Source organism: Pristiophorus japonicus, chromosome 14 (assembly GCF_044704955.1).
Source record: "Pristiophorus japonicus isolate sPriJap1 chromosome 14, sPriJap1.hap1, whole genome shotgun sequence".
NCBI classification, from domain to species: domain Eukaryota; kingdom Metazoa; phylum Chordata; class Chondrichthyes; family Pristiophoridae; genus Pristiophorus; species Pristiophorus japonicus.
The window spans coordinates 119,491,787-119,515,893 of NC_091990.1; the positions used below are offsets into that span (position 1 = coordinate 119,491,787).

Below are 24,107 nucleotides of genomic sequence, written 5' to 3' on the forward strand. Positions count from 1 at the left end.
GTGGAGAGGCTTAGGTAGGGAGGTCCAGAGCTTGGGGCCCAGGCAACAGAAGGCACGGCCACTGATAGTTGAGTGATTATAATCAGGGATGCTCGAGGGCAGAATTTGAGGAGCATCTCAGCATCTATCCTGTCAAGCCCTCCTGAGAATTTTAGATGTTTCAATGAGATCACCTCTCATTCATCTAAACTCCATAGAGTATAGGCCCATTCTATGCAATCTCATTGGGCAGTGCTCTCATCCCAGTAGTATGCTTTACACACCAGAGTGCAAGGCAAAGGGATTTTAAGGCCTGGAACGCAGTAATGCCAAAGCTGTAGGTGAACACTAAAAGGGAAGGGACTAATTAGCTGCAATTTGCAGAGATGTGGAAGTAACTTATTTTCGATATATACACTTCTGTCTCTTAACTCCAAGTTTTTTTTGCTTCAAAGATTCAAATTATTCAGTAAGTCAAATTTAGTCAAAACAGCACAAGCGCACGACCCCAATTGAAATGAACAATTTGACTTAAATGACCAAGTTAAAAGTAGAGTGGGTGGTAGCTGTGGAGTGTATGTCAAATGTGATTACAACCAATAGGGGAAATGCGAAGCATGAGTTTCTGGGTAGAAATGTGGAATTTGCACCCAGCTGTTGTCCACCTACCCACTCGTTTCCCCTCCTAGGACTAGGCTGACACTCCTGTGCAGTGCTGGGGGGGGGGGGGGTGCAGCACTGTCTGAGGTGCTGTCTTTCAGATGAGACGTTAAACGTCAGCTCTTCCAGGTGGATGTAAAAGATCCCATGGCACTATTTCGAAGAGGAACAGGGCAGTTATCCCTGGTGTCCTGGGCCAATATTTATCCCTCAACCAACATAACAATAAACAGATTATCTGGTTATTATCACACTGCTGTTTGTGGGAACTTGCTGTGCACAAATTGGCTGCCGCGTTTCCCACAGTAACTACATTCCTAAAGTACTTAATTGGCTGTAAAGCGCTTTGAGACATCCGGTGGTTGAGAAAGGTGTGATATAAATGCAAGTCTCGCTCTCTCGCCCTGCTAAAGATATTAACTCCATGCTGGATTATGGGTGTACAGGTGCTGGAGGTCTGCTGATACCTGGCCCAGGTGATGTCGGCCGTGCCTGAGTGGTAGTACACTCTCGCCTCCTGACTTGGAGAAGCCACTGGAGATATCATGGTGCAAAGACGCAGAAAGTTCTTACTGCTGTATTCAGAAATGCGGAAGTATTTAGAAATGGAAATGCGATGTGTAGTAATTTTGACGAGTGATTTGAATAACCAGTTTAAAATTTCTATCAGGTCCCAGCGGCGTTGCACAAAATGGTGAGTGAAAAGCTGATGCTCATTCAGCACGGTGGCGATCCAGACCTCGATACAGGTAAGGGGACAATGAAATAGGATGAGTAACTTTCACCCTGCCTCTTGTGAAGTAATAATACGTGTGATTACCATCAACACTAAAGTCATACTCTTACTGCAACCAGTTCAAGCCAGGGTCTTGTCTTGTCTTCTCCAGGAGAGCTGTTCACAGGTGTATAGACTGTGATCTCCCAACAGTTGATTTAAAATGCTTATGGAGTAGAATCTCTGCTCTTTCTATTTGAGTTAGATGGGTTTCTGAAATGGCAGCACTAATGCTAAACATGCAATGTAAATGCATCCTAAAACCTAGGGACAGGAGGAGGCCATTCAGCCCCTCCAGCCTGTTGCGCCATTCAATTAGATCATGGCTGACCTGTATCTTAACTCCACCTACCTTGGTTCCCCAACCCTTGATACCCTTGCCTGACATGAATCTATCGATCCCAGTTTTGAAAGTTCCAGTTGATCCCCAGCCTCAGCGTTTCTTTTGGGTGGGGGGGAAAAAGTGGGGGTGGTGGTGAAGAGCGACGTTCCCTTTAAGCTGCGTGGTCACTCAGTGCTCTCAGGGCACCGCGCAGCCGATCAGTCGGCTTTTAAATTAAAAAAATGCGCATACACGGAATTTTAAAGCTGCCACGCAGCCTGTTAAAGGGGCAGTGCACCAAAACAAATGACTAGGAACATTGAGGGAGAGAGTTTTAGATTTCCACTGCCCTGTGTGTGAAGAAGTGCTTTCTGACATCACTCCGGAACAGCCCAGCTCTAATTTTAAGGTTATGCCACCTTTGTGCTGGAGGAAATGTTCTCCTTGGGCAGTCTCCTGGAGTCGAGGATGACTTGCTTCCACACTAAAATGAGTTCGAAGTGACTGAGACCGATGAGACCTACAGTCTCTGTCACCGGTGGGGCTGATGGTGGTTGGAGGGACGGGTGGGTGGGGTGCTTGATTTGTTGTACGCTCGTTCCGCTGTTTGTGCTTGGCTACCTTGTGCTCGTGGTGAAGAGACTCGAGGTATTCAGCGCCTTCTCGGATGCTTCTCCTTCACTTTGAGCGATCTTGGGTCAGGGATTCCCAAGAGTCGGTGGGGATGTTACATTTTTTCTGGGAGGCTTTGCGGGTGTCCTTGAAACGTTTTCTCTGCCCTGCTGGGGCTCGCTTGCTGTGGAGCTCAGTGTAGAGCACTTGCTTCAGGAGTCTTGTATCGGGCATGCTGACAATGTGGCCCATCCACCGGAGCTGGTTGAGCATTATCAATGCCTCGATGCTGTGGATATTGGCCTGCGAGGAATAGTTTCTCTGTCTACCCCATCAACTCCTTTAATCATTATCGCCTTCATTAGATCACTCATTGATCATCTTCTATACTGGAAGGAATGCAAGTGTAGTCTTTTCAACGTGTCTTCATAATTTAACCCTTTTAGTCCCGATAGAAGACTGAGGGATGATCTAAAGAGGGTTTAAAATTATGAAGGTATTTGATGGGATAGATACAGAGCATGTTTCCACTTGTGCGGGAGACCAAAACTAGAGGCCATAAATATATGGTAGTCGCCAATCGGGAATTCAGGAGAAACACCTGAAGAGTGGTGAGAATGTGGAACTCGCTGTCACGAGGAGTAGTTGAGGCAAATAGCACTGATGCATTTAAGGGGATGCTAGATAAGCACATGACTGAGAAATTAATAGAAGGATCTGCTGATGGTGCAAGATGAAGAAGGCTGGGGAGAGGTCCGTGTGGAGCATTAACACTGGCACAGACCAGTTGGGCCAAATGGCCTGTTTCTGTGCTGTGGACTCTAATCATTCTGGTGAATCTATGGTACAATGCAAACAATGTTGGAAGTTTTTTAGATCAAAGCCAGTGTAACAAAATGTGTAATAAAAACAAAATGCTGGAAATACTCAGCAGGTAAGGCAGCATCTGTGGAGAGAGAAACAGTTAACATTTCAGGTCGATGACCTTTTGTCGGCACTGGAAAAAGTTAGAGATGTAACAGGTTTTTAAGCAAGTGTAGGGGCAGGGAAAGAACAAAAGGGAAGGTCTGTGATAGGGTGGAAGGCAGAAGAGATTAAGAGACAAAAGGGATGATGGTGCAAGGCAAAAGGAGATAGTATTTTATATTATATAAAATGAGATGATGGGGCAAGTTAAACAAAAGATGAGTCTATATAGGGTGTAAATGGAGATGGCAGAATCAACAGCTGCTGTGGGAAAGAGGAAAAAACAGAAAAAAATAGGGCAGGGGTTTTGGTCTGAGGAGCATAAATGTAAACTCTACGTTGCTGCCTACATTCTAGGCTAGAATGACCAATGGTTATACTTGAGACTGCTCTTGCAGAATTGGAGGGAAGATTGTATGCTGACTGAGTCTATAACTTTCCAAACTTAGAAATCTGCTTGCAAAATCCAGCTTTCAAAATATCTTGCAAATGGCGTCAAGTTGTTTTGAGTTTTGCAAATGCTGGCATCGGTGAGCGTTAATTTATTTTTCAGTGGCCAACAGTTTTAGCATGGTGAGGTGTGTGTGCATCAGGAACAATGTAAAAGCAGCTAAACTTATCCTCACTTGTCCAAATGTCAAAAATCCAATCCCTTAAAGGTACTTTCACATTGGCTTTTTGTTGTAGTTAGGAGCGTGACAGATTGGGAATGATGTGCTAACGATGGAATTGCACATCGACCTTTTTTATCATGGGTCTATGATTCTGCCGTGGGGGGGGAGGGTAGTAAGGGAAACAGCTTTCCAGTGTAAACATCGGGAGCTGCCACACAGATGCTGTGATTGGCAATAAAGTGCTTTAGGGGCACTCCTGGTTTCTGCCAACTTCAGTCTTGTGATAAAATCCACAAGTTTGAGATTTGGGAAGAAATAGGAGCAGGAATAGGCCATTTGGTCCCTCAAGCCTGCTCTGCCATTCAATATGATCATGGCTGATCTGATCTTGGCCTCAACTCAACGTCCTTGCCTGCTCCCCATAACCCTTGACCCTCCTATCATTCAAAAATCTGTCCATCTCTACCCTAAATATATTCAATGACCCAGCTTCCACAGCTCTCCAAAGATTCATAACCCTCAGAAAAAATTTCTCCTCATCTCCATTTTAAATGTGTGACCCCTTTATTTTGAAACTATGCCCCCTAGTTCTAGATTACCCCCACGGGGAAACATCCTCCCTGCATCTACCCTGTCAAACCCCCTCAGAATCTTGTATGTTTCAATAAGATCATCTCCTTATTCTTCTAAACTCCAATGAGTATAGGCTCAACCTATCTTAAGGCAGCCCCTTCATCTCAGGAATCAACCTCATAAACCTTGACGGAGAACTTTATGAATGTATCGGTTGGGTACAGAATTCTGAAAAATAAAATATATAATAAAAAAAAAAAAAATTTTTTTTTTTGGAAGCTCACCTGAACTTAACTGGAGAGAACCCCCTCCCCCTATGTTGTGGCATCTCCTGTAACATCTTGCCTGTTTCTCCTCAGGACACACTTTCTGTGAAAGACTACCTCGAGACGTGTGTGAAAGCAACATGCGGAAGACTACCAGGGATGAACTTTTAATGCTGCTCAAAACTATCGATGAAAACACCAAGCTGTCTGCCAAAGAGAAAAAGAAGGTCCTCGCTCAATTCAACAGGAGTCATCCAGCCATATTTATTCAATATTTTTTCGATCCATTGAGGAAAGTCTAATCTTATCGAGCTGAATTGCAGTGACAAAGTTATGTATTGATGTGTATTACTGTAAATTAAGTGTCAAACAATTTTGTTAAGTTTATTGAAGATTTTATATAAGATTGCAATGAATAAACGTTCGAATTTCTATTCTCAAGGTAATCTCGGTGTTTCTTTACCTATTTGCTCCTATTTAGGTCACTGCTGTTCAAAGTAGTTCACTGTGAAATAACTGAGTTTTGTGTGTGTGTGTGTGTGTCCTGGTTTTTGGGTGCGAAGCAGATCTGGCGTGTGCTGTTGAGTCAACATTTTCAGCAATCGCTGATTAAGTCAAAGTACGACCTGCAACTGCAGGACAAGAAACCTAAAGCTGATCGAAGACATGCTGGATCTGAAATTCATGCAGCGGGGGGGGCCTCCGTTTAGTGTCTTATTGGAAAGATGGCACCTCTGACAGTGCAGCACTCCCTTGGTACTGCACTCTGGTGCCAGCCTAGAATTGTGTGTTCAAGTCTCTGGAACCCACAGCCTTCTGACTCGGGTGAGGGTGCTACCCACTGAGTCACTGGCACTTTTGACTAGTATGTTGATGGATGCAAATTTTTTTAAACATTCAAGATGGCTGCAGAGTGACTTCAAATATTTGCTCCACAGAGCTGCCTAATGGCCAGAGCCTGCAATTACATTGACAGTTGATACAACCAAATTGAATGGGGATTATTGACATTACAAGTTACAATAGTAAGTGTTGAAAAGTGTAACCAAAAGTTCTGACAACAGGCAGTAAGGTTTGTGGGCAGGATGTACATGTCCAATGCAGGTATGTTAATATAGTTGCTCTGCCTTGATATTTCATGAGTTGAGACCAAGTGTGGTCTTTAGGTACCAAGGTGTTAAGTCAGTGAACAATAATTGGACCAGGATACAAAGACATAATTCAGTCCCCATTTCAAAGCTGTACATTTTGTCCTTAGTTTTATGCGACTGCTTTGATTTAGTGGTTCAAACTTGCCTCTGAGTCAGAAGTTTATGGGGGTCCAGCCTCACGCCAAAGATTTGAGCATGTAATGCAGGCTGATACTCCTGTGCAGTACTGAGGGAGTGCTGCACTGCCTGAGGTGCCGTCTTTCGGATGAGACGTTAAATGTCTGCTCTCGGGTGGATGTAAAAGAAGCCATTTCACTATTTTAAGAGCAAAAGACTTCTGGTGTCCTGCCCAATATTTATCCTGTAACCAACCTCACTAAAACAGTTTAATTGGGCATTTGTCCTATTTGTAGGATTTTGCTGTTGGCAAATTGGCTGCTGCGTTTTTCTACATTACAAGTGATAACAACTCAAAGTACTTCAATGGCTGCGCAGTACCTTCGAATGTCCTGAAGTTATGAAAGGCACTGTATAAATCTTACTTTATTCCATATTATTTACTTAAATAGTAAAACTTACAGCAATTTGGGAAGCAAAGTAGTAGAGGTTGGTTGAGGTTTTGCTGCAGTAGAGGCTGAGGCTCTACAGTGCCGCCACTGATGGGAGGCTGTAAGTACATGACAATTTTACATAAGCAATTATAAATGTACACTTTGGAATTTGAGAGAAAAGTTGGCTGTAGGAATAGTTTTGTAGATAGGATCTGTGTGTACACATTGACTATTTAATATATTCTAGATAGATAGACATTTGTAATTTAAATTTTGGGTCTATATTCTGTTGATCATCTGATGAGTTCACATAACAGAATCTCAGATAATCCTTTACAGCTGGGGATGATTTTCTTTTTTTTGTTTGTGTTATTCTTTATGCCTTATGTTCATTTTAAGGTTGTACTTTTTAAAACCCTCAAAAAAAAAAATCCCTGTCAATGAGTCAAATGACATATGACTGCAGGTGGAATTGAAATATTCCATTGCACTAATTTGAAGAAAAGTAAGGGAGATCGACTTTGGTATCTTGGCCAACATTTTGCTTTCAATTGCATATTCGCCCACAAGAGCAGCTGAGTTGAAGGTAATTCATGGGGCTTGACGTGCTTGGGGATGTCCTGAGGATGTGTAAGGTGTTGTAGTTATTCTTTAGTTGTACATTTCCAGTACTTGTAAAGAGAAAAAGGTTGGTGAAGACAAACGTAGGTCCCCTGCAGTCAGAATCAGGGGAAGTCATAACGGGGAACAAAGAAATGGCGGATCAATTGAATAAGTACTTTGGTTCGGTATTCACTAAGGAGGATACAAACAACCTTCCGGATATAAAAGGGGTCAGAGGGTCTAGTAAGGAAGAGGAACTGAGGGAAATCTTTATTAGTCGGGAAATTGTGTTGGGAAAATTGATGGGATTGAAGGCCGATAAATCCCCAGGGCCTGATGGACTGCATCCTAGAGTACTTAAGGAGGTGGCCTTGGAAATAGCGGATGCATTGACAGTCATTTTCCAACATTCCATTGACTCTGGATCAGTTCCTATGGAGTGGAGGGTAGCCAATGTAACCCCACTTTTTAAAAAAGGAGGGAGAGAGAAAACAGGGAATTATAGACCGGTCAGCCTGACCTCAGTAGTGGGTAAAGTGATGGAATCAATTATTAAGGATGTCATAGCAGTGCATCTGGAAAATGGTGACATGATAGGTCCAAGTCAGCATGGATTTGTGAAAGGGAAATCATGCTTGACAAATCTTCTGGAATTTTTTGAGGATGTTTCCAGTAAAGTGGACAAGGGAGAACCAGTTGATGTGGTATATTTGGACTTTCAGAAGGCTTTCGACAAGGTCCCACACAAGAGATTAATGTGCAAAGTTAAAGCACATGGGATTGGGGGTAGTGTGCTGACGTGGATTGAGAACTGGTTGTCAGACAGGAAGCAGAGTAGGAGTAAACGGGTACTTTTCAGAATGGCAGGCAGTGACTAGTGGAGTGCCGCAAGGTTCTGTGCTGGGGCCCCAGCTGTTTACATTGTACATTAATGATTTAGACGAGGGGATTAAATGCAGTATCTCCAAATTTGCGGATGATACTAAGTTGGGTGGCAGTGTGAGCTGCGAGGAGGATGCTATTAGGCTGCAGAGTGACTTGGATAGGTTAGGTGAGTGGGCAAATGCATGGCAGATGAAGTATAATGTGGATAAATGTGAGGTTATCCACTTTGGTGGTAAAAACAGAGAGACAGACTATTATCTGAATGGTGACAGATTAGGAAAAGGGAAGGTGCAACGAGACCTGGGTGTCATGGTACATCAGTCATTGAAGGTTGGCATGCAGGTATAGCAGGCGGTTAAGAAAGCAAATGGCATGTTGGCCTTCATAGCGAGGGGATTTGAATACAGGGGCAGGGAGGTGTTGCTACAGTTGTACAGGGCCTTGGTGAGGCCACACCTGGAGTATTGTGTTCCGTTTTGGTCTCCTAACTTGAGGAAGGACATTCTTGCTATTGAGGGAGTGCAGCGAAGGTTCACCAGACTGATTCCCGGGATGGCGGGACTGACCTATCAAGAAAGATTGGATCAATTGGGATTGTATTCACTGGAGTTCAGAAGAATGAGAGGGGACCTCATAGAAACGTTTAAAATTCTGACGGGTTTAGACAGGTTAGATGCAGAAAGAATGTTCCCAATGTTGGGGAAGTCCAGAACCAGGGGTCACAGTCTGAGGATAAGGGGTAAGCCATTTAGGACCGAGATGAGGAGAAACTTCTTCACCCAGAGAGTGGTGAACCTGTGGAATTCTCTACCACAGAAAGTAGTTGAGGCCAATTCACTAAATATATTCAAAAGGGAGTTAGATGAAGTCCTTACTACTCGGGGGATCAAGGGTTATGGCGAGAAAGCAGGAAGGGGGTACTGAAGTTTCATGTTCAGCCATGAACTCATTGAATGGCGGTGCAGGCTAGAAGGGCTGAATGGCCTGCTCCTGCACCTATTTTCTATGTTTCTATGTTTCTATATTTCAGACTTGGAGCTGCTTTTTTTAAAAAAAATTGCTGTTGGTTAAAGACTACGGTAGCTCATGTGCAAAAATAAAGGCAGCGCAGATTTGATGGGTCCAACGCTGAGTGTCAGCTGTGGCTCTGTGGGTAGCACTCTCGCCTCTTACTCAAGGTTGTGGGTTCAAGGCCCACCCTACGAGCACGAAATTCTAGGCTTGCAGTGGAGCGGAAGTATTGCCATCTTTCAGCTGAGCCGTTAAACCAAGGGCCCCGTCTACCCTCTCTAGTGAACGTATCCCTTGGTGCTATTTCGACGAGTTCCCTCGAGTGTCCTGGTCAATATTTATTCAAGAGATTATCTGGTCGTTTTCACATTGCTGGTTGTGGGATCTTGCTGTGCACAAGTTGGGTGCCATGTTTCCCAGATTACAACAGTGACTACACTCCGAAAGTACTCCATTGACTGTAAAAGGCTTTGGGCGGTCGTGAAAGGCGCTATATAAATGCAAGTCTTTCTGTCTGAGCTATTCTAGTCTGCTGTGATTGACAGGTCAGCTAACGTCATGGAGTCGCGGGCCTGCCAAAACTACAATTCCCACAACACCTCGGGACCGGAAGTACTCCAGTCGGTGATGTCGCTTCCGTAAATAAACGGTCGGTCGGTCGGTGGTATTTTCTGCTCTCATTGTTGGGAACAGGGAGACGGCCGCCTTTCCCCGGGGGCGGAGTGCGAGAGAGCCGGGACACCGGGAGAGGGAGAGTGAGGGAGCGGCCTGTGGCCCGGGACCGGACCCGCTGTTGGCAGACGCCGGGCGACGCAGCACCGTCACTGGGTGAGGCTCCGGGCTCCCGCCGCGTGTCCCAGCTGACACATAATGTAGCGTGTACATTATAAATCATATAATGATAATTATATACAATGCATGTAAATTGTATACAAAAGAGGTAAATTATATACAATACAATACATTTTAATTATATATAATGCAGCATGTAAATTATATATAATAAAACATGCAAATTATATACAATATGTAAATTAAACAATACAACGCATTAATTATATACACTGCATGTCAATTATATGTAAATTATATACATTACAGCATGTAAATTATATGTACATTATATACATTATGAAAATTAGATACTATATAACAAATTACATAAGTATGCTAATTATACATAATACAACATGTATACTATATGTAATACAAAACCCAGCATGCATATAAAACAATTACAATGTATAATTATATACAATACAACATGTATATTATATATAATTAAAAATAGAGGGGGATAAACCCAGAAACTATAAGCCAGTTAGCCTAATGTCGGTGATGGGGAAAGTTTTAGAGACAATAATCCGAGACACAATTAATTGGCATTTGGAAAAGTATTGGCTAATAAATGGAAGTCAGCACGGATGTGTTAAAAGCAAATCGTGTTTGACTAGAATCATAGAAAATTACAGCACAGAAGGAGGCCATTCGGCCCATTGTGTCCGTGCTGGCCGACCAAGAGCTATCCAGCCTAATCCTACTTTCCAGCTTTTGGTCTGTACCTTTGTAGGTTACAGCACTCCTAGTACTTTTTAAACGTCATGAGCGTTTCTGCCTCTTATCATCCTTTCAGGCAGTGAGTTCCAGACCCTCATCACCCTCTGTATGAAAAAAGTTCTCCTCATCTCCCCTCTAATCCTTCTACTAATTCCTTTAATTTTATGCCCACTGGTAATTGACCTCTCTGCTAGGGGAACTGGGTCCTTCCTTTTATTCGCTTTTGAGCAGAGGAGGTTTGATAGAGGTGTTCAAAATCATGACTATAGAGTAAATAAGGAGAAATTGTTCCTAGTGGCAGATGGGTCGGTGATTAGAGGGCACAGAATCAAAGTTTTTGGCAAAAGAACCAGAGGTGATCAAAGAAAACATGTTTTTTACACAGCGAGTTTTAGTTATCTGGAATACACTGGTTCAAAGTGTGATGGAAGAAGATTCAATAGTAACTTTCAAAAGGGAACTGGATAAATATTTGAAGCAAAACATTTACAGGGCTATAAGGAAAGAGCTGGGAACTAATTGGAATGCTCCACCAAAGAGCCAGTACAGGCACAGTGGGCTGAATGGCCTCCTTCTCTGCTGTACCTTTTTATATTTATGCTCTTTACATACATTATATATATATGTGTGCATTTATAATGCACACATATATATATATATAATGTATGTAAAGAGCGTATTTATATACATATATTTATTGCACATATATACTATTGGATATAAGGACCACACCACAAAAATATAAAATATACCAGAGTATATAAAATAAATATGTACAAAGTATATATGTACCCATGTAATGTATATAAGGAGCAAATATATATTTATAACATGGCACACATATATTCATCATGTAAATAGTGCATATAATATTGAATATAAGGAGCAGATATATATAAATATATATTTATAATATGGATATAATACATATATAAAGAGTATATATCAATATATATATATATATATATATATGTGTTGCATATAAGGAGCATGTATATTCATAACAAATTTATAATATATGAATTTGCAACATGTGTAAATATAAATAAATGAGTGGCTATTAAACATGGCCATTTATAAAATTGCATAACTCTATACAAACAACAAAAAGTAAATGTTATCTATGGTTCGGGAAGAAAGGTTGAAGAACACGAGGGTGGCCCATGGTCGCGCTCACATTGCATGGTCTGGAAAAGATCCTGAATGAATGTGCTAAAAGTACAAAGTTCGTACATTATGCGTTATTTCTCGGTCCTCCATCTGATATGGAGTGTTGCCAGCAATGGTTTGATTGTAACTAAACCTGCTGCTGTGTTCAAATGGGTGGATCTGTACTATAAAGTGAGACGTTTCCTGATTACTTGAAACCCATTCTTGTGAGTGGCAGTTGCTGCAGTAAGACCAGCGATGCTGATTTATTTTAAAAGGAGTTTAAACCTGTGCCGTTCCTAATTGCCCTTTGAGACTGTATTAACCAATAAAGCTTTCTTTATCCTGTTTAGTTATAATTCAAGAAAACTTTATTGAACACTGCTGAAATCAATTTGCATATCAAACAGGAAAAGGGAGAACTAAAGCTTCTGTCTTAACTGAAGTAACCGTCCTGTGTATCCAGTAGTGCTTTAGCAAAATTATTTTTGTGTCTTGTGCTGGTATGAAAGGAGGGAGTGCAGCATTCGTAACAAAATAGATGAATTAATGGCACAAATAGAGATAAATGAGTTTGATCCAGTAGCCATTACTGAGACGTGGTTACAGGGTGACCAAGGTTGGGAACTAAATGTCCCAGGGTCTACGTGACTTTTAGAAAAGATGGGCAAAATGGAAAAAGGGGAGAGTTCCAGATTTTCACAACTCTGAAAAATTGCTTCCTGATTTCACTCTTAAATGACCTAGAAAGAAAGACTTGCATTTATATAGCGCCCTTCATGACCACCGGACGTCTCAAAGCACTTTACAGCCAATGAAGTACTTTTTGGAATGTAGACACTGTTGTAGTAGGGGAAACATGGCAGCCAATTTGCACATAGCAAGCTCCCACAAACAGCAATGTGATAATGACCAGATAATCTATTTTTGTTATGCTGATTGAGGAATAAATATTAGCTACGACACCAGGGATAACTCCCCTGCTCTTCTTCGAAATAGTGCCATGGGATCTTTTACCTCCACCTGAGGGGCAGATGGGGCCTCGGTTTAACGTCTCATCTCGCTCAAGCTCTAATTTTATGTTCCCTTGTTCTGAATTCCCCCACCAAAGGAAATAGTTTCTCTGTATATACCATATTGAATCCCTTTTATCATTTTAAGCACCATCATTAGATCACCCCTCAACCGTCTAAACTCAAGCCAGGTTTATGCAACCTGTCCTCATAATTTAACCCTTTAAACCCTGGTATCAATCTGGTTAATCTGCGCAGTACCCCCTCCAAAGCCAGTGTATCTTTCCTGAGGTCCAGTACCCAAAACTGAATGCAGTGCTCCAGATGCGGTCTGACCAAGGCTCTATACAACTAAAACATCACTTTCTCACTTTTGTATTCCAGTTAAAGGCCAACATTCCATTAGCCTTTTTGTACCTGTGCACTAGCTTTTAATGCTTTATGTACAGGGACACCCAAATTCGTTTGCTCCTCCACAGCTCCTAGTCCCTCGCCATTCAGAAAATTAGTCTTTCTCGGATCTAAAGTGAATGGTCTCACACTTGCCCGCATTGAACTCTTATCAGCCATAGTTAACCCACTCACATTGGGCTCAATTTTCCCCAAGCCTGTTTTCTGAGTATTGCCAGAGTTACGCCAGGTTTCCTAGACCAGAAATATTATGCCATATTTCCCCGATCTATAATTTGAATTTGGCGCTGCGCAGCGTATCCAGTCGCCTCGGGGGTGGAGCCTGCTGTCTGCGCCAAAAAACAATGCCGTACCTTCTGCGCGGGGAAATAAGTTACGCTTTTGACGTCGTTCCAATGGACGCGCAAGCTCAGTGAAGCTTGGATTTGGCTGATAAAGAGCCAGTTATATGTGTGTGTGTGAGAAGGAGTGCTGTGAGAACATTGGAAACATCACAGCTGGAGCAATACAAAGTGCAACGCAGAGCAAGGACCAAGAATTTCTTACTGGATTGAGAACAGATGGCAGGAGCTGGATACCAGCAGAGGTCACATAAAAGTTCCACCAAAAGAAATGAAGAAATGCTGGAACCAAGTTGCAGAAGATTACTGTGCAGTGGTGAATACCACGAGATTTGGAAACCAGTATAAAAAGAAATGGCAGGACCTTGGTCAAGTTGTTAGTGTAAGTGATATTTTCATTTATTCAATGCAATTATAAATGTGACCAGCTGTATACCCAGCAGAAAGACACACTCTCTAAAAGGTTGCATTTTCATCTTTGCAGAGGAAAGTGGCACACAACAAAAGGGAAGGCCCGGCAAATCTGCACCCACTGACACCCTTGGAAGAGAGGGTCGCTGCTTTGATGGATCCTGTCGAGAAAAAACCAATCAGTACTGTACAAGCTGGGCCCACGCACGAGGGAGAGGGTAAGTCCTGAAAATTCATCGAGGCCCTTCAAATCAACCTGCTGCCTGGCCTGCGATGTGTGAGCCTACTCATGCCACCCATCCTGCCCCCTTCTCTGCTGCTAACTATTTGACTGTTCTGTTATATTTTGCAGAACTTGAGGCCAACCCTGACAATGCAGAAGAAGATTCAGACAAGGATGAGCCTGAAGAGGAGAACATCTTCCAATCCCACCCTCCAGACCAAGAACATGGGGAGGGGGGGGGTGGAGATGGAGCTGGATGAAGCTCCCACTGTTGTACTGAATATGGAGGAGGTGCTGCTGTTGGAGGTGCCAGCCCTTTTTGTGACTAGTGGTTTGAGTGTTGGTGGGACATTCCATGGTTTCCCACCTTCCAAGGTTGCAAGTCCCAGTGGTGTGGTGTGAGGCACACCCAGGGCCCCACCGTCCCAGGCTGCAGGTCCCAGTGGTGTGCAGCGAGGCACACCCAGGGCCCCACCGACCCAGGCTGCGGGTCCCAGTGGTGTGGTGTGAGGCACACCCAGGGCCCCACTGTCCCAGGCTGCGGGTCCCAGTGGTGTGCAGCGAGGCACACCCAGGGCCCCACCGTCCCAGGCTACGGGTCCCAGTGGTGTGCAGCGAGGCACACCCAGGGCCCCACCGTCCCAGGCTGCGGGTCCCAGTGGTGTGCAGCGAGGCACACCCAGGGCCCCACCGTCCCAGGCTACGGGTCCCAGTGGTGTGCAGCGAGGCACACCCAGGGCCCCACCGTCCCAGGCTGCGGGTCCCAGTGGTGTGCAGCGAGGCACACCCAGGGCCCCACCGACCCAGGCTGCGGGTTCCAGTGGTGTGCAGCGAGGCACACCCAGGGCCCCACCGTCCCAGGCTGCGGGTCCCAGTGGTGTGCAGCGAGGCACACCCAGGGCCCCACCGTCCCAGGCTGCGGGTCCCAGTGGTGTGGTGCGAGCCACACTCAGGTCCCCACTGTCCCACGCTGCGGGTTCCAGTGGTGTGCTGCGAGCCACTCCCATGAGGAGGAGGGGAAGGAGAGCTCGACCACACTCTCCTGAGATGCAGGATGTAGCAGATGTGATTCAGATGATGTAATTGAGTGCGGAGAGCATTGACCTTACCCGATCACTCCTGGACAGCATCAGTGGGGTGAGTGATGAGGTAGCGGGACTGTTGGGAGAAGTAACAACACTCTCACAAGAAATGGGAACGATATCCGGGACCATCAGTGAGGGAATAGTGGCCATGAGGGAGGGAATGTCCAAGGTAGTGCAAACCACGTCACTGGCAATGAGGGAGGGAATGTCAGAGGTAGTGCAAACCACGTCACTGGCAATGAGGGAGGGAATGTCCGAGGTAGTGCAAACCACGTCACTCGCCATGCGGGAGGGAATGTCCGAGGTAGTGCAAACCATGTCACTCGCCATGCGGGAGGAAATGTCAGAGGTAGTGCAAACCATGTCACTGGCCATTAGGGAGGGAATGTTGCAGGCCGCTGAGACACTGTCAGGGTGCATGAGGGATGGCATGTTGGAGTTAGCTGCTGCAATAAGGGAACACGCCCAGACCCTGCGCCTATTGACAGAATCAACTGCCACGCCCACTGCAATCCCCACACCAGCCTCTGAAGAGCCCAAAGCTGGGCCCTCCAACTTTCCGCCTGATGCTGACACCCCCCCACCCTCCCTGCACTTTCATTTTTGCTAATAATCTCTTGTGCGGAAACTTATCAAGTGCTTTCTGGAAGTTCCTATCAGTTCTCCATGTGGGAAGACATGGTCTGTGTCTGGACAGGAGATTGGATATCCTTGCTCTGCTCATGCACACCTTTGAGCAGCAATTGGATGATAGAGCTCTTTTATTCTTCTTGCCTTAGTGACGTGCAACGGAGGTTCACTAGATTGATTCCTAGGATGAGAGGGCTGTCTTATGATGAGAGATTGTGTAGAATGGGCCTATACTCGAGTTTAGAAGAATTAGAGGTGATCTCATTGAGAAATACAAGATTCTGAAGGGTATTGATAGGGTCAATGCTGAGAGGGTGTTTCCCCCTGGCTGGAGTGTCTAGAACTAGGGGGCACAGTCTCAGGATAAGAGGTGGGCTATTTAAGACAGAGATGAGGAGGAATTTCTTCACTCAGAGGGTTGTGAATCTTTGGAATTCTCTGCCCCAGAGGGCTGTGGATGCTGAGTCTCTGAATATATTCAAGGCTGAGATAGAAAGATTTTTGGAGTCATGGGGAATCAAGGAATATGGAGATCGGGCGGGAAAGTGGACTTGAGGTCGATGATCAGCCATGATCCTATTGAATGGCGGAGCAGGCTCGAGGGGTCGTAGGGCCTACTCCTGCTCCTATATCTTATGTTGTTATTGAAAAATCTAAAGAATACTGAAGAAATATTCAGAGATGTGTTAGAAATGTGACTACTGGTTACTGTAAATATAATTTTTGGTTTTAAATTGGCCGTAACTCGCATTTGGAAAGATATATTTAAGGGAGCTTCTGTGACTAAACTGGTGTCGCTGTTCTTGGTGTGTTGTATTTTAGATGGAAGCAGAACCCTGTCTTTTGCCTGTGTATGCTTGAGTGTTGAAGCCTCAGCTGTCAAGGAGTGCCCTTAAATGAGCCTCTGAAATTTTGGATGCACCAAGGAAGTGACAACAGCAGCAACTTGCATTTATATAGTGCCTTTAACACAGAAAAATGCTACACAGCGGTATAATCAAAAAATTAACACCAAGCCAAGGAAGAAGATAATTAGGGTGCTTGACCAAAGAGGTGGGTTTTGAGGCGAAGGTGGTGGAGAGATGGAAGGATTTAGGGAGAGAATTCCAGAGCTTGCGGCCTAGGTGGCTGAAATGATTTGGTGTGGGGTGGGGAGGGGTGTTGACTGCAACAGATCTGATCCAGAGAAAGGTTTTTAATTGGGGGGGGCGGCGATTTAGGATGGAGGAGGAACAAGGCCATGGAGGGATTTCACGAGGATGAGAATGGTAAATTTGAGACACTGGGGGACCGGGAGCTACTGTAGGTGAGTGAGGAGAGGAGTGATGGATGAACGTGACTTGGAGTGGGATAGTGGGCAGCAGAGTTTTGGATGAGCTGAAGTTTATGAAATGTAGAGAATGGGAGGTTGACCAGGAGAATATTGGAATAGTTGATGTCAGAATAATTCCCCTGGCTTTTCAGTTTTCATGGATTGTGTCTATTTTTGAGCTTTAGGGAACTGCATTTCATAATTAACCTGACTTTTATATATGTAATTTTCTTTTTTTCTAATTACCTGCTTCAATAATACTTGTTTTCCCAGCATAATAAATACAAGTTGGGTCTGACAAACATAGTTAATTATTCCAGTGGTTATGGCTCCATCCTTTGATTCAAATAGGAATAATTAATAAGAATATGGAACTACAAGTACAACGTCTCAAATCCGACAACCTCGGGACCGAGATCGTGCTGATTTTTGGATTTTTCCCTTTATCGGACAAGAAAATCAAGAGTGTACGTATGCTATCGAGACAGACAAAGTATTAATGGTGGTGTGGGTCAGGTCAGGCCGGGTCGAGGGTCATTCGCCAAGGCTCTGACCGATCGCACGGCATTTAAAACACAGCGGCGAAGCCGATAACTAGTCCAGCCCGCTGTTTTTTGGACAATAATTCCAGATTTTATTTTACTGAATATCAAATGGGATTTTCTCAAAAATGTCTGGTTTTTGGACAATTCCGGTTTTCGGACAGCCGGATTTGAGACGTTGTACCTGTACTTGCACCATTTTCATTGCTCTGTTACACCTGCAAAGTAATAAATATCATAGTGTCTTTTCAGAATAGCATTGTTTTCTCTTCCCAAGTTACAGAACTAACTTTGTCTGAGGGATCAGGGCAGCAGACCCCAAGCTGGTCCCACTGCTATTCCAAACCTACTGCTAAGAGTGGCTTGGAGTAAGACTCTCATGAGTTCTTCTTTTGTCCGCCCCTGTAGGGAAACTTCTGCCCCACTTAGTGCCTCTTGAAAGCAATGAAGCTGTGTCTTCAGCCACATTGGAACTCTCTCCCTCAACATCTCTTTTGGACCATGGTTTTGCCATCTCTTCTATCGCACCACTTCTGCTGGTCCTCTGAAAAGCGTCTTGAGGTGTTCCTGCATTAAAGGTGCTACGTAAATTGCGTAAATGTTGTTATTGAGGTTGAGCTGGCCTGTCGCACTGTGGTGCAGCACACAGTAATTCTTCAAAATGGAATGGGCTTTAATCCATTACTGCAATGGAACAGACTATAAATCTGTAACTTACTGCTGCAATTTATGACTTATTTGCACAAGTGCAGCTGGACAGATTTTTTAAAGTTTATGCTATAATGAATTGTATAATGAATTATTATATAATCCATTGAAAAGATTTTGCAACCATTCAGAATATTTTGCATAATGTTAGCTGAAATAGTTCACTGTCCCAACTAGTGTTCACCCTTTTTTTAAGTTAATCTTGTTCTTGAGTGGAAAATAAAATTCTTGCAGATCTCCAAGAGTAATAGTCAGCAGAGCTCATCGTCACTGCCTTTTACAGGTTCCAGGACAAAAAGCTGTACAGAGTATACTTGAAGCACATCAAACATGCCCCTGGAGCCAGGTAAACCATGCGCAGGTCGTGGGGAGGAAAGCCCCAAAAGTACATGTCACAAGAGGCAGGATGACTCTGAACCCGAGCATCTGCGAAATCGCCTGAGAGAGGATACTGAAATCTCCCGCAGTGTAAACACTCCATGTAAGTTTGTATTCATGCCTCTTGGTGTGGTCAAGTCTCGTATCATATTTGTAAGTTAAAGAAAGTCGGCCCTTGTGTCAACATTTGCTGAGGCTGATTGTTCAGGACATCAAGTTTATGGTTCTGAGCCACGACAAGAGTAATACCAGTTTAATCAAATTGCATTGGTCTGAGGGAACAATGTGACTGAAAAGCCTTGCTGGTCTGTGGTTGCCATTGGCCCCTGGTAATTGTTATCATAATGAAGAATGACATTGGAATAGCAAAATGAGGACACTGGAGCAATTTTATCTGATTTTTCTTGGATTGTGTAAAAAGAAAAAAAATTCCCTCCATTTTTTAAACAAGAGAATGATCGTTCCATAAATATTGTAAAGCCTCAGATCATAACTGGGATGCGAGAGTATGTCATGTACATGTTTTACAGCTAGTGGATGGTTGCCGTGCTAAATTCAAGATGCCCCATGCAGACATGAATTAAATAGAGAAGCCTGGATTCTGAGTTCTCAACTCTCCTGTTTCCTAAATTCATTTACCTAAGCTCTTGTTCCAGCCATCAGATTGCGTGTTACATAGAAAACTAGGTGCAGGAGTAGGCCATTCGGCCCTTCGAGCCTCACCAACAATCAATAAGATCATGGCTGATGATTCACCTCAGTACCCCTTTCCTGCTTTCTCTCCATACCCCTTGATCCCTTGATCCCTTTAGCCGTAAGGGCCATATCTAGCTCCCTCTTGAATATATCTAATGAACTGGCATCAACAACTCTCTGTGGTAGAGAATTCCACAGGTTAACGACTCTCTGACTGAAGAAATTTCTCCTCCTCTCGGTCCTAAATGGTTTACCCCTTATCCTTAGACTGTGACCTCCTGGTTCTGGACTTCCCCAACATCGGGAACATTCTTCCTGCATCTAACCTATCCAGTCCCGTCAGAATTTTATGTGTTTCCATGAGATCCCCTCTCATGCTTCTAAACTCCAGTGAATACAGGCCCAGTCAATTCAATCTCTCCTCAAATGTTAGCCCTGCGATCCCAGGAATCAGTCTGGTGAACCTTTGCTGCACTCCCTCAATAGCAAGAACGCCCTTCATCACAGTAGGAGAACAAAACTGAACACAATATTCCAGGTGAGGCCTCACCAAGGCCCCGTACAACTGCGGGAAGACCTCCCTGCTCCTACACTCAAATCCCCTAGCTATGAAGGCCAACATGCCATTTGCCTTCTTCACCACCTGCTGTACCTGCATGCCAACTTTCAATGACTGATGTACCATGACACCCAGGTCTCGTTGCACTTCCCCTTTTCCCAATCTGTTGCCATTCAGATAATATTCTGCCTTCGTGTTTTTGCCCCCAAAGTGGATAACCTCACATTTTTTCACATTGTACTGCATCTGCCATGCATTTGCCCACTCACCTAACCTGTCCCAAGTTACATGTTAGACCTGACACCAGATTGCGTGTTACATGTTAGACCTGACACTTCTTGAATTTTTTCCACTACCCGGGAGTAATATTAATGGTGGCTATGTCCTATTTTTTTCTTTAAGGATGGTAAAGGATATGTGATCTTGAAATGTGAGCAAAATAGAGTGAACATGGTATAAATGTGACTTTTTTTTTGTGATTCTAGCTGTTTCTCCCAATCTGGTCTCTGTAGAAGAGCTAATTGAGGCAGAAAAAGGGGTCTGTAACATGGCGTTAGCCCATGAGATAGTGGTTGATGAAAGTTTCATCATCAAACAACGAGATCTACCAGAGAGCAGGTAAGTTCTTTGAGCAGAGAAAATATTTTTTAGCCCTTTTAATCCACAGAGACGGACTGTGTGTTAATATATCAGCGGCCTGTTCTTAACAACCAAAATTATTCGATAGACCCAACTTTGTGATTTTTTGGTTCTTCATTCTGAAAGTTGAATCTGATTATCGATCTACATATTTGAGGCTATATGCAATTAGGGCGATCTGAACCTTTCCCTTTGTGGGTCACCATGAATGAATTACAGTTTAAAACATTGAATTCATGGAACATTTCAGGGTAATTATTGTAAAGTTTTATGTCATCCGCAAACTTGAAAATTTTACTCCCGATACCCAAATCCAGGTCATTTATATACAACAAAAGCAGCAATGATCCTAATACTGACTCCTGGGGAACCCCACTGCCCACATCCCTCCAGTCAGAAAAACATCCATTCACCACTACTCTCTGCCTCCTATCCCTTAGCCAATTACATACCCAAGTCCCTTTAATCGCATGTGCTTCTAATTTCAAAATAAGTCTGTTATGTGATACTTTATCAAATGCCTTTTGAAAGTCCATATGTACATCTACTGCACTATTTTCTCAACTCCCTCTGTTACTTCGTCAAAACCCTCAATCAGGTTAGTCTGGAACGATTTGCATTTAACAAATCTGTGCTGGGTGTCCCTTATTAACTCGTGCTTCTCCAAGGGAGAATTAATTTTGTCCTTGACAATGGTCTCTAGTAGTTTTCCCACCACGGATTTTAGGCTGACTGGCCTGGAGTTAGCAGGTTTATCCCTCTCCCTTTTTTGAACTGGAGTGTAACATTTGTAATCCTCCAGTCTTCTGGCACCACTCCCTTATCCAAGAAGGATTGAAAGATTATGGTCGTCATCATCATCATCATCATCATAGGCAGTCCCTCGGAATCGAGGAAGACTTGCTTCCACTCGAAACATGAGTCCTTAGGTGGCTGAACAGTCCAATACGAGAACCACAGTCCCTGTCACAGGTGGGGCAGATAGTCGTTGAGGGAAAGAGTGGTGGGACTGGTTTGCCGCACACTCTTTCTGCTGCCTGCGCTTGATTACTGCATGGTCTCGGTGATGAGACTCAAGGTGCTCGGTGCCCTCCCGGATGCACTTCCTCCACTTAGGGCGGTCTTTGGCCAGTGTCTCCCTGGTGTCAGTGGGGATGTTGCATTTTTATCAGGGAGGCTTTGAGGGTGTCCTTGTAACGTTTCTTCTGCCCACCTTTGGCTCGTTTGCCGTGATAGCAGAGCTTCCCTCAGCAACCTAAGATGCGCTGTTAGCTTTGAGTGATGCCAAACTATTTAGCACCTATTTCTATTTATTTTATATTATCCAGTGTCTCGACTCCCATCTCCTCTACTTTTGTGAAGACAGATGCAAATACCTAACAGTACCTCAGTCATGCCCCAAGCCTCCAGAAGAAGATTTTCTCTTTTCAGCTCCAGTATTCCTTTAGCTATCCTTTATTTTTTTTATGCTTATAAAAGATTTTGGGGTTCTTTTTTGTTACGTGCTCATCTTTTCTCATACTCTCTCTTTGCCCTTGTATCCTTTTTCAATGTCTCCCTGCAGTTTGTATTCTGCCTGGTTTTCAACTGTATTTTATACTTGGCATTTGTCATAAACCTCCTTTTTCTGTTTTATTTTAATCTCTATTTCCATTGTCATCCAGGGAGCTCTAGCTTTGGATGCCCTATCCTTCCTCCTTATAGGAATATGCTTGGTTTGTACCTGAACTATCTCCGCCCTGAAGGTCTGCTATTGCTCATTTACTGTTTACTTGGTCAATCTTTGTTTCCAGTCCACCTGTGCCAGATCTCTTCTCAAATCACTGAAATTGGCTCTCTTCCAGTTGGGAATTTTCACATTTGATTTTTCTTTGTCCCTTTCTGTAACTACTTTAAACCTAATTATTTTATGATCATTATAACCTAGATGTTCTCTCACTGAAACACACTCCACTTGCTCTATTTCATTCTCCAGAACTAAATCCGGCACTGCTGCCTTCCTTGTTGGGGTAGAAACATACTGATTAAGAAAATTCTCCTATACATATTTTAGGAATTCTTCACCCTCCTTACCCTTTGCTGTTTTTTCCCCAGTCTATATTAGTATAATTGAAGTCCCAACTATTACTGCTCTATTATTTTTACATTGCTCCTCAATTTCCATCTCACTATTTGGGGGGCCATAGTAAACACCCAGCAATGTAACAGCTCCTTTTCTGTTCCTTAACTCTAACCAAATAGATTGAGTCTTTGAACACTCTAGTATATCGTACCTCTATAGAGCTATAATATTATCTTTGATCAATACTGCCACCCTCTCCTTTCTCTTTTTCCTTCCCTATCCCTCCTGAATACATTGTAGCCAGGAATGTTTAGTTCCCATTCCTGCCCATGTTTAAGCCATATCTCAGTTATCGCCACTATATCATAACCCCATGTGTTAACTTGTGTTTACAGCTCATTTGTAACACTCCTCGAATTAACGCACATGCATTCCAACACCATGGTAGTCGGCTTTACTTTTATCCTCCATCTAATTCCTGGTCTTCCTACACTTTATTCTGTTGCTATTTGCCCCTCTTATTTTTATGTGCACCTTGTCTCTCCTCTCTGCTGCTGTGTCCTGGTTCCTCTCCATGCTGTGGGAAACTTCAGCCAGCTAACCAGATGGGAAAAGTAATTATGCATTTGTCCGTTTAGGATCCTGAGGTGATGGTTGTGTGGTAAGAACGGAAGTCCTGGAGACAGCAGCAGAGAGGAGAGACAAGGTGCATAGAAAACTAAGAGGGACAAACAGCAACAGAATATATATCCTTATAATCCCTGGCAAATGTGCAGACATTTTTTGCACAGCAAGATACCACAAACAGCCATGAAATGAATGGCCAGTTGATCTGTTTTTGATGGTGTTTGTTGAGGGGTATATTGGCTGGGAACCTCCCGCTTCTCTTCAAAAAGTGTCATGGATCTTTAAACGTCCACCTGAGCAGATACCTGGGGACTTGGTGCACCCCCTCTACTGCATCAGACTCCCAACCTGGATCATGTACTTGTTTCTTCAAGTGGGGCTTCAACCCACAGGTACAGTGATGTATGAAGTTATACCTGGGTTCACGCCTGTGATTTCCCTAGATGGTGAGTTCCCACGGTGTACAGGGCAAAGTCTTAAAATTTCATCTACCCGAAAAAATTGCAGCATCTTCTTTGTGTCCAGCATATGTTTCACCATAAAAGGACTGCAGCTTATATTTAAATAGCCTTTAAATACTTGAAATATATCCTGTGGGTTGAATACTTTGATCTGGTGTCTCCAAAAATACTCCGTTTGACTGAAGGCCAGGGTTTTGTGGGAAGTTGGTGGTGTATTCCCTGCTCTTATTCTCTTGAGCACTAATCCCTAGATCTTTCTACTACAGAAACAAGTGGGTAATGTATACACCATTAGAGATATGTATTTCTGGGGGGGTGGGGGGCGGGGTAGCAGG

General features: G+C 43.7%; 2 protein-coding genes across 6 annotated transcripts in view; both read left to right on the forward strand.

Moving 5' to 3' along the window:
- depdc7a (DEP domain containing 7, paralog a) overlaps positions 1-5,150 on the forward strand; it is a 52,990-nt gene extending 47,840 nt beyond the window's left edge. For both annotated transcript variants that reach the window (XM_070898603.1, XM_070898604.1), the window contains exons 8-9: positions 1,310-1,388; positions 4,861-5,150. In XM_070898603.1, coding sequence (XP_070754704.1) covers positions 1,310-1,388; positions 4,861-5,069 — 288 coding nt within the window. In that variant the 3' untranslated portion in view covers positions 5,070-5,150. The remainder of the gene's footprint in view (positions 1-1,309; positions 1,389-4,860) is intronic.
- A 4,439-nt stretch (positions 5,151-9,589) lies between these two features.
- The window catches only part of tcp11l1 (t-complex 11, testis-specific-like 1), a 42,922-nt gene continuing 28,404 nt past the window's right edge, over positions 9,590-24,107 (forward strand). Inside the window, exons 1-3 of one of the 4 annotated variants that reach the window (XM_070899558.1) lie at positions 9,590-9,796; positions 18,634-18,831; positions 20,469-20,601. In XM_070899558.1, the coding sequence (XP_070755659.1) occupies positions 18,681-18,831; positions 20,469-20,601 (284 nt within the window). In that variant the 5' untranslated portion in view covers positions 9,590-9,796; positions 18,634-18,680. Of the gene's footprint in view, positions 9,797-14,246; positions 14,380-18,633; positions 18,832-20,468; positions 20,602-22,251; positions 22,368-24,107 lie in introns of those variants that run through there. The other 3 variants (XM_070899559.1, XM_070899560.1, XM_070899561.1) reach the window with 3 other exon arrangements.